Here is a 13,381-nt window from a genome sequence, read left to right as displayed (position 1 = left end):
CCAGTCACCCAACATTTCCTACATCTCCTCCCGGGCCGCCCGGGGGACGCGGGCGCAGAGCAGCCCAGGCCGCCCGCAGCGTAGACGCGGCCGCCCCCTGGACCCCCGGAGGGCGAGGCGCCTCCCCACGAATCCCGGGGCCCTCGACTGAATTCAGCGCGTCTGACTTGAGCCAGTCTCGCCGCGCTATCTAGAGACCCCCGCACAGCCTGGCCGCAGCGGCCGCGGAACCCGCACCCCGGGCGGAACCCGGCCCCGCGCGGCGCCCGCACCCCACGCCCCGCGCCTGCCCGCCCAGCACCCCCAGCGAGCAGGCGGGAGGTCCCGCCGCGGGGCGTGGGGTGCGGGCGCGGGGCGTGGAGTGCGGGGCGGAGCCAGGCGGACGCGGGCTGTGCAAGGCGGGCCTCGGAATGTGGAAAGGGGCGCGGGACGCGAGCTAGGGGGCGGGGGCGGCCGTGGAGCGGGGGGTGGGAGGCGCGGTGCGGCGGTGGGGTGTGGGATGCGGACGGGGGGGCGGGGGGCGGCCGCAGGTCGGGGCCGGGCGAGGCGGGGCGGAGGCGAGGGGCGTGGCGCGGGGCCCGGGCGCGGGGCGCAGCGCGGGGCGCCGGGATGGCTCCGGGGCGGGGAGCCCGGGTGGCGCGGGGCGCAGGCGTCGAGCCGCGCGCACGGGACGGCGGCGTCCGGCAGAGCGGCCCGAGCCCTGCCCGCGGGAGGAACTCACCGGGTCGGCGCGGCGGGTAAGCGCGGGCTGCTGGGAACTCCCTCGGGAACCTGGGGGCGTGTGGGAGTAGCGGGAACGGACGGCGGGGCTCGGGCACTTCCTGGAGGCTTTCGGAGCCACTGCCACTCCTTCGCTCCTGGAGCGCTCGGTGGAGCGAAGGCTTCCTGGGTGGGCGGCTGGAGGCGGCGTCAGGGCTCTTCCTGGGTTTTTCCCTTGAGAGGAGCGGCACCTGCCCTAGCAGTTCAGCTCCAGGGTCTGAAGGACCCTGTGGACGCTGGGCCGCTGCCGGCCCCGCCACGCTCCCTGCGGGGTGCGCGCTGCTGTTCCCGAAGGTCTTGCCTCGCCTGCGTTCCTTTACGAAACTCTCAGAGTTTTTAAGGAAAGACTTTGGCTCTAAGTGCCAAGACCTCATTTCTTGCCGGGTGTGCGCGTGGTGGTGTGTTTAAGCAGAATTTGCAGAGAGTGGAGAGATCCCTTCTCTGCGCCCCGCCGGAGCCCCTTCGGGGCTGTGCTGACAGCCGTCACGGTGAGGCGCAGGCGTTTGCTGTGCCGTCTGGTCTGGTGAACAGAATCCGTCCTAGTGTGCAGACCTCTCGGTTCAGAGTATTTGTGACAGGGACTTCAGCGACCAGGGGAGTGCTCCAGTTTTTGCTTTATCGAGATATCTCCCAGATGTGCCATTTAAAAATGGTTGTATACAAACAGCCGGGATGCGAACAGCTTTGGTTTTTATCACCCAAGAATTCAAAATGATGATTTATGACATGTGCTTCACTTCACTGGCAGGCCATCAATGTGGTGTGAAATGTATTGCAAATCAGACATTAAAAGATTAAAGAGGAAAAAGGACTTTTTTTCCCAAAGGTCAGTATATTCAAAGTAAGCATCAGCTAATCAATCTGGCACGGGTTCCACTGCTTCAGCAGTTTGGTTCTTGTTGAGATAAGCATCTAATGAGGGCAGTGCACGTGACTGTCGTGTCAAGTAATTCACAGAAACTTTACAACTGTAACTAATTAGACAATGCTGTTCATGTCGACCAGCAAATGCTAACTGGCTTAAAGCTGTCTTATAATAATGGCGTGTAACAGAATTTCATTGTTTGCCGATGAGAAAGAGGATTTTGACATAATTTCCCCGAATTTTGCTTACATTTTGTGTTCATTTTCTTAACTAAGATAACTTTTACACTACACGTGTGAGACTTCAAAATAATTATATGTATTTATCACAGCCATGTTACACAGTCTCACACACGTAGAGAATTTAAACCATAATTCGCCTTTCACCTGTTACCATTACTTGAACACGTAACACAGAATAAATAGGATACACGTGCCTTCAGGATTTTACCTCAGTATTGCACATAAATACATCAGTAAACACATAGCTTTTGCAATGTATGAAAATATTATTGGGACACTCTAGACAGTGGAAAGGCCTTTGAGAAGCACTTCACCCTGTACACAAGGCATGGTTCCCAGGGTCTGTGTGTGAAGAAATACAGCCAAACTCAGTGGCCGTCTCAATATACCATCTCCTTCTCCCCCGACTGTATCAGCACACACACCCCCCAATCAGGGCCATTACCAGTACTTTGTAACACGTGTCATATAACATTCTGACCAGTTTTTTACAAGCCGGCCTCTCCCATACACTGAGGGGATGGATGGGATCTGAATTATTCTGGAAACCGTAGTGTGTAGCACAGTCCCACACACGTAATAAGCGTTTGATAAACGTTTACTAACTTGAAGAGGGAAAAATATCCAATACATGTGACCCTAAACAGCACACACGTGTCTCTAATAACAGTATGTTTATATGGGGATATATGTATGCATGTAGCTGATTCACTTTGTTATACAGCAGAAACTAACACAACATTGTAAAGCAATTATACTCCATTAAAGATGTTAAAAAAAAAACCAGTATGTTTTTGCAATTTCAATGTAATTCTTAAGAGCAATAAAATAGCGATAGATTTTCATCTTAATTTTCATTCTTACAGTGGTGGAAAATTCATCATGATAGATAGGTTAGTACTCTACAGCTTGCTTTTTAGTGTCTGCATCTTCAAAGGTGTGACTTAATAATGGTTGATATAAGGGTTTCTGCATTCTTACATTTTCTTTAATTTGAAGAGTTTGTGGTTTGCTTTAAGTTTCCTGTTAACAAACTAAATGATACTAAATGTAAAAATCACTTAAGTTTTTTCATTCAGGTCACCTGATTAGCTCCATGAATGCTCATCTATTCATGAAACTCCATTTCCCATTAGCTTTAAAATGAATCTTTTATTCTAGAACGGGGAAGAGATTTCTGGTTTATACTAATAGACATAAATTTGAATAAGGAAATTCAAATTCTATTTATACTATAGAAATTATTATTTCTGCAAAAAGTAGAAACCATTTTGACAGATGTAATTTGTGTCTGTAATATAAATGGAATAATAAAATGCCATAATTATAAGGCTGTCAAAATGTAACATGACATGTTACATGTGACCCTAAACAGCACACACGTGTCTCTAAAAACAGTATGTTTTTGCAAGTGTGAAGATAACACCTGAATTTGCTTTAAAATGATAATTCCAATTTATATGATGAAGTAACTGGCTGTTGTTAGCACATCAATAATATTTAACAATTGTAGATACTCTGGACTGGAAGAAAAACGCAAAAGCTTAAAATGTGCTCTAACCCGTGTCTCTACACGTATGTTTTAAAGTGTGGCAGAAACAACTCAAAAGGCAAGTGCTGTAATCTGGACAGTCTGCCTGGTGCTTAATCCCGTGAAGTCATGTGGAAGGGGACCCAGAGTAGACAGTCAGGAGTTTTCGTGCCAACTTCAGCACTGTGCGCTGTGCAACCTCAAGCTAATCATAGAACCCTCTCTGGGCCTCCATTCCCAATCTGTGAAATGAGGAGGATACTGGGGCCACTTCTAAGGGTCTTTCAGCTCTAAAATGCTATGATTCCATATTCCTTCCATGGATTGTGAGTAAGATTCCTGAACGGTGTCATTGGGATTTATATAGGGAAATTACCTTTTAACTGCATTTATGAAGTCAGGGTTTGGTGTACTGTTCAGACTTCCTGACCTTGTGTTTCAGACACGATGAGCTATTCAGAGCACTGGTAGCTATTGCACCCCTATGATTTTCTTGATTGTTTTTTACTCTTGGCCCAAACCAGCCTTCAGAAAGTGATGCATTAAGTTAAGGGCAATGACTTTTGTTTCGTTATTCAGTTAGTAAAACCTTAGGGCTGATGTTGAAGTACATTAAAATTAACACATCACTGAAATGTCTAAGTAAAATGTTTGAACAAGTGAAAAATTCTAATGGTATTCCTAGGTCTTTCACAGAGGTCATTCGAGGAACGTATAATGCTGTTTAATAATGGGCAGAAAAACTAGAGGAGCCTGCAGGGTAGTGGGGCAGGGAAGCTATTTGGAGGGTCTAAAGAGGGAGCCCTGCATGGCATGAATAGTCTTGGAAGACAGTCATGTTTCTAATTCCACTCCAGACTATCTACATTTTCTGTCAACTGAACTGAAGCTCGACCAGCTGGTAATTTTCTAGCTTAATATTAGAACTCTAATTGTGGAACTGTGATGTGATGCTGATATCTGGAGGGAATATTTATTTTATTCAAGTATTTTGAGAGGAAATACTGTGGATAAAAACTTAAGTGTACTTTTAATTTTGCCATTGTTGAATATACAACATTAACGACATTTGTTCTTAAACTAACACAGTTGTTTAAATTGCTTCTGATTTAAAATTAGCTCTCACTAAGCTTGCAAGTGACAGAAGGTCAAAAACAAAGACTGATGAGTACTTCCCTTTGACTAAAGATCAAAGTGTTACCCATATTTACCTTAGCCAAATAAAGACTTAGGAGCATGATTTTTTGAATATTCATAAATGATTAAAATCCCCACATGAAAGAGAAAAATATGAGGATAATAATAATACATGGATGGCAGGAACTATTATAAGGGCTTTCCATACATTCTTATTTAATAAATAAGATAATTAAATTAAAATATTATTTAAAAACAATTTTATGTTTCTGGAGATTTATTCTCTGCCAATAAAATATTATAATCCTAGAAGTGCTTTAGAATTATTAATAAAGAAGTTGAAAGTTAGTGTATTATAATTTCACTAAGTCAATTGGTTCTGGATGAGAGTGATGTTTCCTGCCAGAGCTTTACATTATTGAAAAGTTGAATTTCCATTTAAAATTAGGAAAGAAAACCCCTGGAACTCTATAATAATGAATAATTTTATACTAAGGTAAAGGATACTCTTAAATTGTATGTATGCCATTTATAAAACTACCAGTAAACACTGAAATCTTCATTATCTATTTAAAAGATCCATAGGAATTTTTGGTAGATGTATTCTATGTACTGTGAATATAGCATGCATGGTAAGACATTGAAAAAAATAAACTCTCATTCTGTTTCAAGCATATCAATGTTGGTTCTTTAATAAAAGAGAAACTTCTAGCAAAACTAATATTTTAAGTCTCAAACAATATTTGGAACCAAACAAAGGAATCTAACTACAGATACCATAGGGTTTTAAAATCATAAGAAACTACCATGAACAATTTTATGCCAATAAATTTGAAATTTAAATGAAATGGAAAATTCTCCAAAAGACGTAAATGATCAAAAATGACTTAAGAAATAGCAAACCTACTTGTATGTCAATAACAGTTGATGAGATTGAATCTGTGATCTAGTCATCCTACTAACCCCCTCAAAAAAAAAAAAAAAAAAGACGTTAGTCCCAAAAGCTTTTATAGGACCTTCTTATACAAGCTTTTTACATAGAGAATTTTTAATTTTTCAGGTTAAAATAACTTTCTTACCAAAATCCAACGATAGTACAAAAAAACGTTGAGCTCAATCTTAAGTATGAACAAACACATAATCCAAAATAAAGTTGTAGCAAGTTTAATTTGATAGTATATTAAACATAAAGTCATGACCAGTAAGGTGTTTCACCATCTAAAAATCACCATAGATGCAGGGGGGAAAAAAAAGTATTCCACTAAATCCAATACTCATTCATGATTTAGAAAACAAAAGCAGACAAAGACTGAAGGAAAATTTCTTCGCCAGATACAAGTTGAAACATCACGCTCCGTGATAAAACTTCAGGAGCATTCGTTTTAAGGCAGAAACAAGGAAAGATGTCACCATGTCCACATTGTACCAGAAGTCCAGGCCAATGCAAGAAGGCAAGAAAAAAAAAATAACAGGGATTCGGACGACACATCTCTCCTTCATGGCAGACGATATGATCGTGTGTCTTTCACAGAAAATCCAAAGGAATCTCCTGACTTGTTGCAACTAGGAGGGGCTTTCTAACAGGTCGCTGGATACAAGATGGATATATAGAAATAAGGTAGCAATAATATATAGAAATATATATAGAAATAAGGTAGCAATAATAACTACTCAGAAATTATAATGAAAACAACTATTTAGAACGAAGAATTAGAACAACCACAAAGCTACCTGGGAATAAATGTAACAAAAGGTGTGTAAGACCTTTCGGGACGGCGTCCAACGGCATAAAGATGCCCTCCGTGGAGCAGTTGTGCTTAGTGGTGGGGGCCCTACATTGTAAAGAGGTAGATTTGATTCATCTGTGAATCCTATGCAATTCCAATCAAAACGGTGTCCGGATTTTTGTGGAACTTGACAAGCTCTGCCTAAATTTCATATGGAAGAAATAAAAGGCCAAAAATTGTTGAGACAAATATGAAGAAGAAAGCCGAGGACTTGGCCTGCCAGGTATCAAATGTGTCTGCAGCCACTGCCACTGGGTGTCGTCCTGCTGGTCGCTGAGATCAGTCCTTCTCTTCAGGAGAACAAGTGTCCCGTGCTATTCAGTGTGACACGTCGGAGGTTCAGCTTTTTCCTCGTTCATGCTTGTCTCTGTGGTTGAACTTTTCCACGTGGCTGTGGCCCTGAATCGGGCCGGCTCTTACAGGGCTGGCTTCCCTCTTGCTCTTGGGAGTCTGGACAGAGCTACATGTTGGGGTCACCTCCCCAGAATAGAAGAAGAATGAGTCTTCTGTTATGTTGACACATTTCTTTTGAGTTCTGTTTCCTCTGCGCTCTGTTCCGACGTGACCCTGTGCGTCCTCTGCCCCGCCCCCATCGGACCCTCTGCTTTCACCCTGGCCCCCAGGACAGTCCTCAGCACAGATGCCAGGGGTCCCGCGGGGACGTGGGCTGGGATTACGTCGCAGCTGTTCGAGCCCCCGCGCATACCTTCCCGTCTCCCCTGGAGTCAGAGCTCGGGTGCCGTGGTCCATCGGCCTCCCGCCAGCCTGTGCCTCTGAGCTGCTCGACGGCCCCCCGCCCGCTGCTCTGCTCCCCCGAGCCCCCCGCCTGCCTTCTCCCGAGCCCAGAGCCCTGCTCCGCCCCAGGCTCCGCTCAGCGGCTCCCTCTCGGGGAGGCCGCCACCCTCCCTGGCGCCCTCCCGCCCCGCCCCGCGCCCCCAGCTCCCTGCGGCTCCAGGGCACCCAGGCCTGACCCCTCTGTGCCCTCGCCGTCCGCCTCTTTTCTTCTCGAGCTCAGGCCCTGCCCGTGCCTGAGAAGACGGCCGCTGTGATCACGGAGGAGTCCCGTCCCGTGTCCACGCTCTGGAGAAGCTTCTTCCCGCGCCTGCCCCGCCCCGCCCGCCGCACCTCTGCCACGGCCACCGGCACGATGCTCCGGCCTGGAAAGGCACGCCTCCCCCCTCTTGCTTCCCGAAGCCGCACCGCCTGATCCCGCGGCAAAACCCCCCTCTCGCCTGGGTACGTGATGTCACACAGACGTCCCCGTTCTCTGAGACCCTCTTCGCTTGCATCACTGCCCGTTTTCCTGACTTCCGTCTCCACACAAAGATTTCGGAAGCAGGTGTGTTTACTTCGACGGTGTCCAACGGAACCTGTGGCTCAGAGGTGGGCAGCAGGCTGCCACTGCGCAAATAACCATTGATGGACCGGGAGGGAGAACGACATGACCTCAAGGCCGAGGGGAAACATATAATTTTGGAAGGAAAACACAACCATCGGAAGAATGGGAAAGCGGCCACGTAAACTTTGAGACATAAGATCTTCTTCGTTCTGCAATAGTGTCAGAATGACATTTTTCCTTGAGATAAAAATAGAAAACAATCAAATGCCACCCCATGAAGATAAGTAACGTCCCACCTCCGTGTGAGCTTAGTGGTGTGACAGTGCTGGCCTCTGGGGCCTGTGGGCGGCTCTAGCTTCGTCCTAAGACGGCCCTGCGCCTGGAGGGTACGTTTCCTCTGCCGACTGCCTCTCAGGACGCTCCACTCTGGCCTCGGTAGGGCGTGGAGTCTGTCGGTCGTCCGTTTCTGTCCTTACCTGGCCCAGCAGAGCTTGCTGTTCTGAGGGTCTCATCCTCTGCTGTTATTTTGTCCCTTGATTGCTATCAGGGACGTGTGGTATTGACAACACACCCCGAGGCCTCTGTGTGCCGTCTGGAGAGACAGGCTGAGGAGCTTCGGAGGCTGCCGTTTGGATCCGACCTGGCCCCGTGTCGCCAGTCTCCCAAAAGATACTCAGCCCTTTGGTTAACTTTTTTATTCATTCATTCGTGCATTTTCCACAACAAGACCTACGCTTCGAAGTGTGGTAGGAAGGCTGGGAGCAGCGGGAGACAAACAGTCTGGCCCCTGCGCACTTGGGGTCCCACCGTGGGGGAGAACGTAGCCCAGGGCAAGCCCTGCGTCCTCCGTGACGGCCACTGTTGGGCCAGTGGTGCAACACGTATTGTGCTCGTCCTTTGCGTGTTTATTAGGGACACGATTTAAGAGATCTAAGGTTAGAGTCCGTAATGAGAGAACAACGAGAAAGCAACTGGCAGACTTTTTCCAAAACTAGAACTTCAGAAAATGAACGTCATGGTCATTAATCTTTTATGATGATAAATGTGATAAGTTGTAATGGGAAATGCAAACAAATATGAAAAGAACAGAAAACTGCCCAGTTCTCAGAAACCCTGCAGTTAACATTGCAGTACCATCCCTGCCCTTCCTTTTCCTATTTGCACGTACAAATGTTTGCAAAATCTAATGAATACCTTACATTTTGGTAGTTATGAGTGAACCGTGGCTTTTCACTTATGCCTGTCCTTATTTTATAAGGATTTTAAGATAGCATATCAGTTGGGAATTCTTTTGTCTGCAGGCGACAGAAAACCTGACAAACAAATAAGGTTCTTCCTCTCCCGTGAGTCTGGAGGTGGCAACTGGGGTCAATTCAGCAGGTCCACAGTGTCACAGCAGGGGCCTGGGGAGTTTTCTGATGGTTCCCTCACACTTACGACACATGGTTGCAAGATGGCTGCCCAGCTCCAGGCATCACATCTGTACCCAATGTGGAAAGAAGGGGGAAGGGACAGCATGAGTAGCAGCTGCCTTTTATTAGACATCCAAAAGCTCTCCTCGAGGTTCACCAGCTGACTTCTTACACATCATCGGATAGAACCGCCTTTTATAGTCACTGCCAGCCACACAAGGAGACGGGAAAGCAAGAATTCCCTTCCCGGTCATGTTAGAGAAGAGTAGCACTGGGCGTGGCAGCTGGGTCACCAGACCATGATGTCGCCGTGGACAGACAGCTGCTCTTCTGCATTTAACTGTTCGTCTTTCAGGGGACACTTCATTCCCAAGTGTTCCTTCTTATCAGCAGTATTACAGTAAACATCCGTGTGCACCACTTATCAAAGGCTCTGATTAGCTCCTTAGTGTGACGTCCTGGAAGTAGAACGGTGGGTCAGGATGTCATCACCTCCACAGCTCTTCACACATAAGACGAAGCTCCTTCCCGGGAAGGCCTCCCAGCCTGTGCCGCCCCTCAGCACAGCGGATGGGTGCTCCCCCTGGGGACGCAGTCTCACCCGCAGGGGGACACAGGCTCTCCACCGGCGACACATGTTCACTGGTGCCATCGTGGACTTAGTGAGCCTTGGAAGCTGCCAGATGCCCGCTGGGTTTGCAGGTGGTAACCCCCTTCTGTAGGCTGCACTTGGGGGTCGTGGTGCAGCTTTAAGGCACATTGTTTGAAAGTGTTTTGCAGCCCCTGGACCCAAGGGCTCTGGAGAGGCTGGGCCGCCGCCCCTCCTCCCTCTGACTGACGGAACAAGCCCATCGATAAGCCGTGTCTCTCAGCAGAGGGCGTTTGGGGTGGGACTGTTCCTTCCTGTGTCTGGTTTCCTAATGAAAGGGCAGATGCCGTGGGTGCTGCCCCCCGCCCACGCACACACACACACACGCACGCGCGCGCACACACACACACACACACACACACACACACACTGCGGGACATTTCGCCTCCCTGGCCCCGCAGGGAGATGCCAGCGACGCTCTCCAGTCTCCGGGTCCCCTCCCTCTGGGCGCCGCGTGTGCGGACCTGCTGCCCTCCGTCTGGCACATCCCTCCGACGGCTCCCCAGCGAGGATGACTGCACCCGCTCGTCCGACGGAGGCAGGAGAAGGACCGAATGGCCCACAGTGTTCGGCCGGCGAGGCCCTGAGTGCCCTGTGCCCAACGCCTCTGCCTGCAGGTGTCGGACAAAGGGCCGTGGCCTCGGAACTGGAACCAAATGGGAAGGCCACGGGTGGTCAGGACCGTCCAGGAGGTTTTCTGTGGAGGCCTGAGGCCACGCCGCCGGGGGCCCTCTGAGGCCGGGCGGCGGTTGGGGAGGGCGGCAGATCCGCGGGCGCAGCCTGACGAGGACGAAGGGCCAGCGCGGCCCCACGGTGGCCTAAGTGTGGATGTCAGCAGGCCGGGCCCCGCCCCCCGGCCGAGCCCCGGCCGAGCATTAAGGTGAAGAAACGGCAGGTGCGGAAGCTCGAATGAAGCCCTGGGGGCACAGCGGGCTCGTCCTGCCCAGATGGGCTGGCGGGCAGCAGGGGCAGGGGGGCAGCAGGGGGAGGGCGGTGCCGTCCAGGCCCAGATGGGCAGCTGCAGGGTCTGCATGAGAGTCACGTTTAACCCAGAAAGCGCCTGACACCTGATTTCCTTCACGTTCAGTAAGTTAAGTCTCTAAATTTAAACCTTTTACCCTCTGAGAACAAGCAAAATAGAACCGGTGCCAGTCACAGTCAGGGGCAGGGGGGCCGGTGGGACCTGAGAAGAGTAAGGTGTCCTGAAAGATCTCAGGCAACCAAACCAGAGTTGGAAATTTGGTCTAAAGAGAGTTAACATTTGTCTGTTTCTTTAGGTCACAGTAAAGTTTTGTATTTTGCCTCGGAATGAACTCATAAACATCAATATTTTTAAACATTTTAAAATTCAACGTGAGAAGAGTTGTCTTTGGTTCCACTGGAGGGCCGTGAGCGTGTATATATGTGTGTGCATGCGTGTGTGTCTGTGTGTGTGCATGCGTGTCTGTGTGCATGTGTGTCTCTGTGTGTGCATGCGTGTGTGTGTGCATGCGTGTCTGTGTGTCTCTGTGTGTGCATGCGTGTCTGTGTGCATGTGTGTCTCTGTGTGTGCATGCGTGTGTGTGCATGCGTGTCTGTGTGTCTGTGTGTGTGCGCATGCGTGTCTGTGTGCATGTGTGTCTCTGTGTGCGTGTGTGTGTGCATGCGTGTGTCTCTGTGTGTGCACGCATGTGTGTCTGTGTGTGTGTGTCTGTGTGTGTGTCCGTGAGGCTGGCGGGGCCCTGCATCGGGGCACGGAGGCCCGTGGGTCCCCCCTGCCGCCTCCCGTGGGGCAGTTGGCCGCGTGCGCCCGGTCCCCTCTTGCAGGGGGAGGCGGCACGGCCGGGCCTGCAGCGAGCTGACCGTTTGTGGAACATTTGCCTGGTGAAGGGAGGGTGGGGGGGAGGCAGTAGGTGGACATGGCAGGAGTTACAGCGGTGGCCTGGGAACCACGGCCGTCTGGGAAAATCACTCTGATTTCACATGAACAAAAAGGTCCGCTTAGGAATCCCCCCAGCTGTGTGCAGAGCACCATGGCCCCCGAGAGCCGCTGGACGAGAGCAGGACGGGAGTCGGGAGGCTGGGGAGAGGTCGCTCCCCTCAGGCACCTTTCCTAGCGTCCTCGGCTCTGAGGTGAGAGCGTGGGCAGCCTGCGGTCGTCTCCCTCACGCTGGCACTTGTGCCGTGTAACTGCCGCTCAGGGCCACAGGTGCTGTGGACACGGCTACCAAACCCTGCTCGGTGGACGGCCGGGAGCTACGCATGCACGTGCCTGCTCACACCTACACCTGCACACACACACATACACACACCTGCGCGTGCACGTACACGCACACACCTTCCCGTGGAGGGTTCCCGCTGGTCCCACGCCCGCCGGGGCCCGGGGCTGCCCGGGGCTGCACCCTCAGCTCACCTGGCGAGCCTGCCTAGTAACGAGCCTGTTCCCCTGCAGGTTAGCAATCCGAAGCGATGGGCGACTGGAGCTTCCTGGGGAGACTCCTAGAGAACGCCCAGGAGCACTCCACCGTCATCGGCAAGGTCTGGCTCACGGTGCTGTTCATCTTCAGGATCCTGGTGCTGGGGGCCGCGGCCGAGGAGGTCTGGGGCGACGAGCAGTCGGACTTCACGTGCAACACGCAGCAGCCGGGCTGCGAGAACGTGTGCTACGACCGCGCCTTCCCCATCTCGCACGTGCGCTTCTGGGTGCTGCAGATCATCTTCGTGTCCACGCCCACCCTCGTCTACCTGGGCCACGTGCTGCACCTGGTGCGCATGGAGGAGAAGAGGAGGGAACGGGAGGAGGAGCGGCTGAAGGCCGACGGCCCGCCGCTCGGGCCGGACAGGCCCCCGGTGCGCGACGACCGGGGCAAGGTCCGCCTGGCCGGCGCCCTGCTCCGCACCTACGTCTTCAACATCATCTTCAAGACGCTGTTCGAGGTGGGCTTCATCGCCGGGCAGTACTTCCTGTACGGCTTCCAGCTGAAGCCGCTGTACCGCTGTGACCGGTGGCCCTGCCCCAACACGGTGGACTGCTTCATCTCGCGGCCCACGGAGAAGACCATCTTCATCCTCTTCATGCTGGCCGTGGCCTGCGTGTCCCTCTTGCTCAACATGCTGGAGATCTACCACCTGGGCTGGAAGAAGCTGAAACAGGGCATGACCGACCCTTACCGCCCGGACACTCCCGGCTCCAGCGGGAGGGCCGCAAAGCCTGGCTGCGGGGGCCCCCTCCTGCTGCCCTCCCGCTCCAGCGCCCCCGCCCTCACCGGCGGGTTCCCGCCCTACTACGCGCCCTCGGCCTCTTCCCTGGGCCAGGCGTCGGCCCCAGGCTACCCCGAGCCCCCTCCGCCCGCGGCCCTGCCCGGGACCCCCGGCGAGGGCCCCCCGGCCGGCTCCCCCGGCGGCCACCAGCACCCGCCCGCGACGGCGCCGAGCTGGGCCGACCGGGAGGCCGAGCTGCAGACTTCGGCCGGGAAGGCCTCGCCGCCGTGGTCCGCGCCCGCAGCCCCGCAGCCCCCTCCGGAGGGCGGGGCGGGGAGCTCGGGCGACAGCGACGGGGAGGGGGCGGTGACTGCCGCGGAGCTGCACGCGCCCCGCGAGCTCCCCGCAGACCCCGGCCGGTCCAGCAAGGCCAGTAGGTCCAGCGGCGGCCGGGCCAGGGCCGGTGACTTGGCCATCTAG

General features: G+C 52.0%; 1 protein-coding gene across 1 annotated transcript; it reads left to right on the top strand.

The window, feature by feature from the left end:
- Nucleotides 1–12,104: 12,104 nt before the first annotated feature.
- Nucleotides 12,105–13,381, top strand: GJA3 (gap junction protein alpha 3). The gene has a single exon (XM_024125985.1). It carries the CDS (start codon nucleotides 12,170–12,172, stop codon nucleotides 13,379–13,381), a length of 1,212 nt encoding a protein of 403 aa, XP_023981753.1. The 5' UTR covers nucleotides 12,105–12,169.

Source organism: Physeter macrocephalus, chromosome 13 (assembly GCF_002837175.3).
Source record: "Physeter macrocephalus isolate SW-GA chromosome 13, ASM283717v5, whole genome shotgun sequence".
Classification (NCBI taxonomy): domain Eukaryota; kingdom Metazoa; phylum Chordata; class Mammalia; order Artiodactyla; family Physeteridae; genus Physeter; species Physeter macrocephalus.
The sequence above is the reverse complement of the archived record's forward strand: the minus strand, read 5'-3'. Positions and strand labels throughout refer to the sequence as shown.

What these genes read in the sequence shown, in the direction of transcription:
- GJA3 (XM_024125985.1), top strand. Translation starts at nt 12,170, where the DNA reads ATGGGCGACTGGAGCTTCCTGGGGAGACTCCTAGAGAACGCCCAGGAG.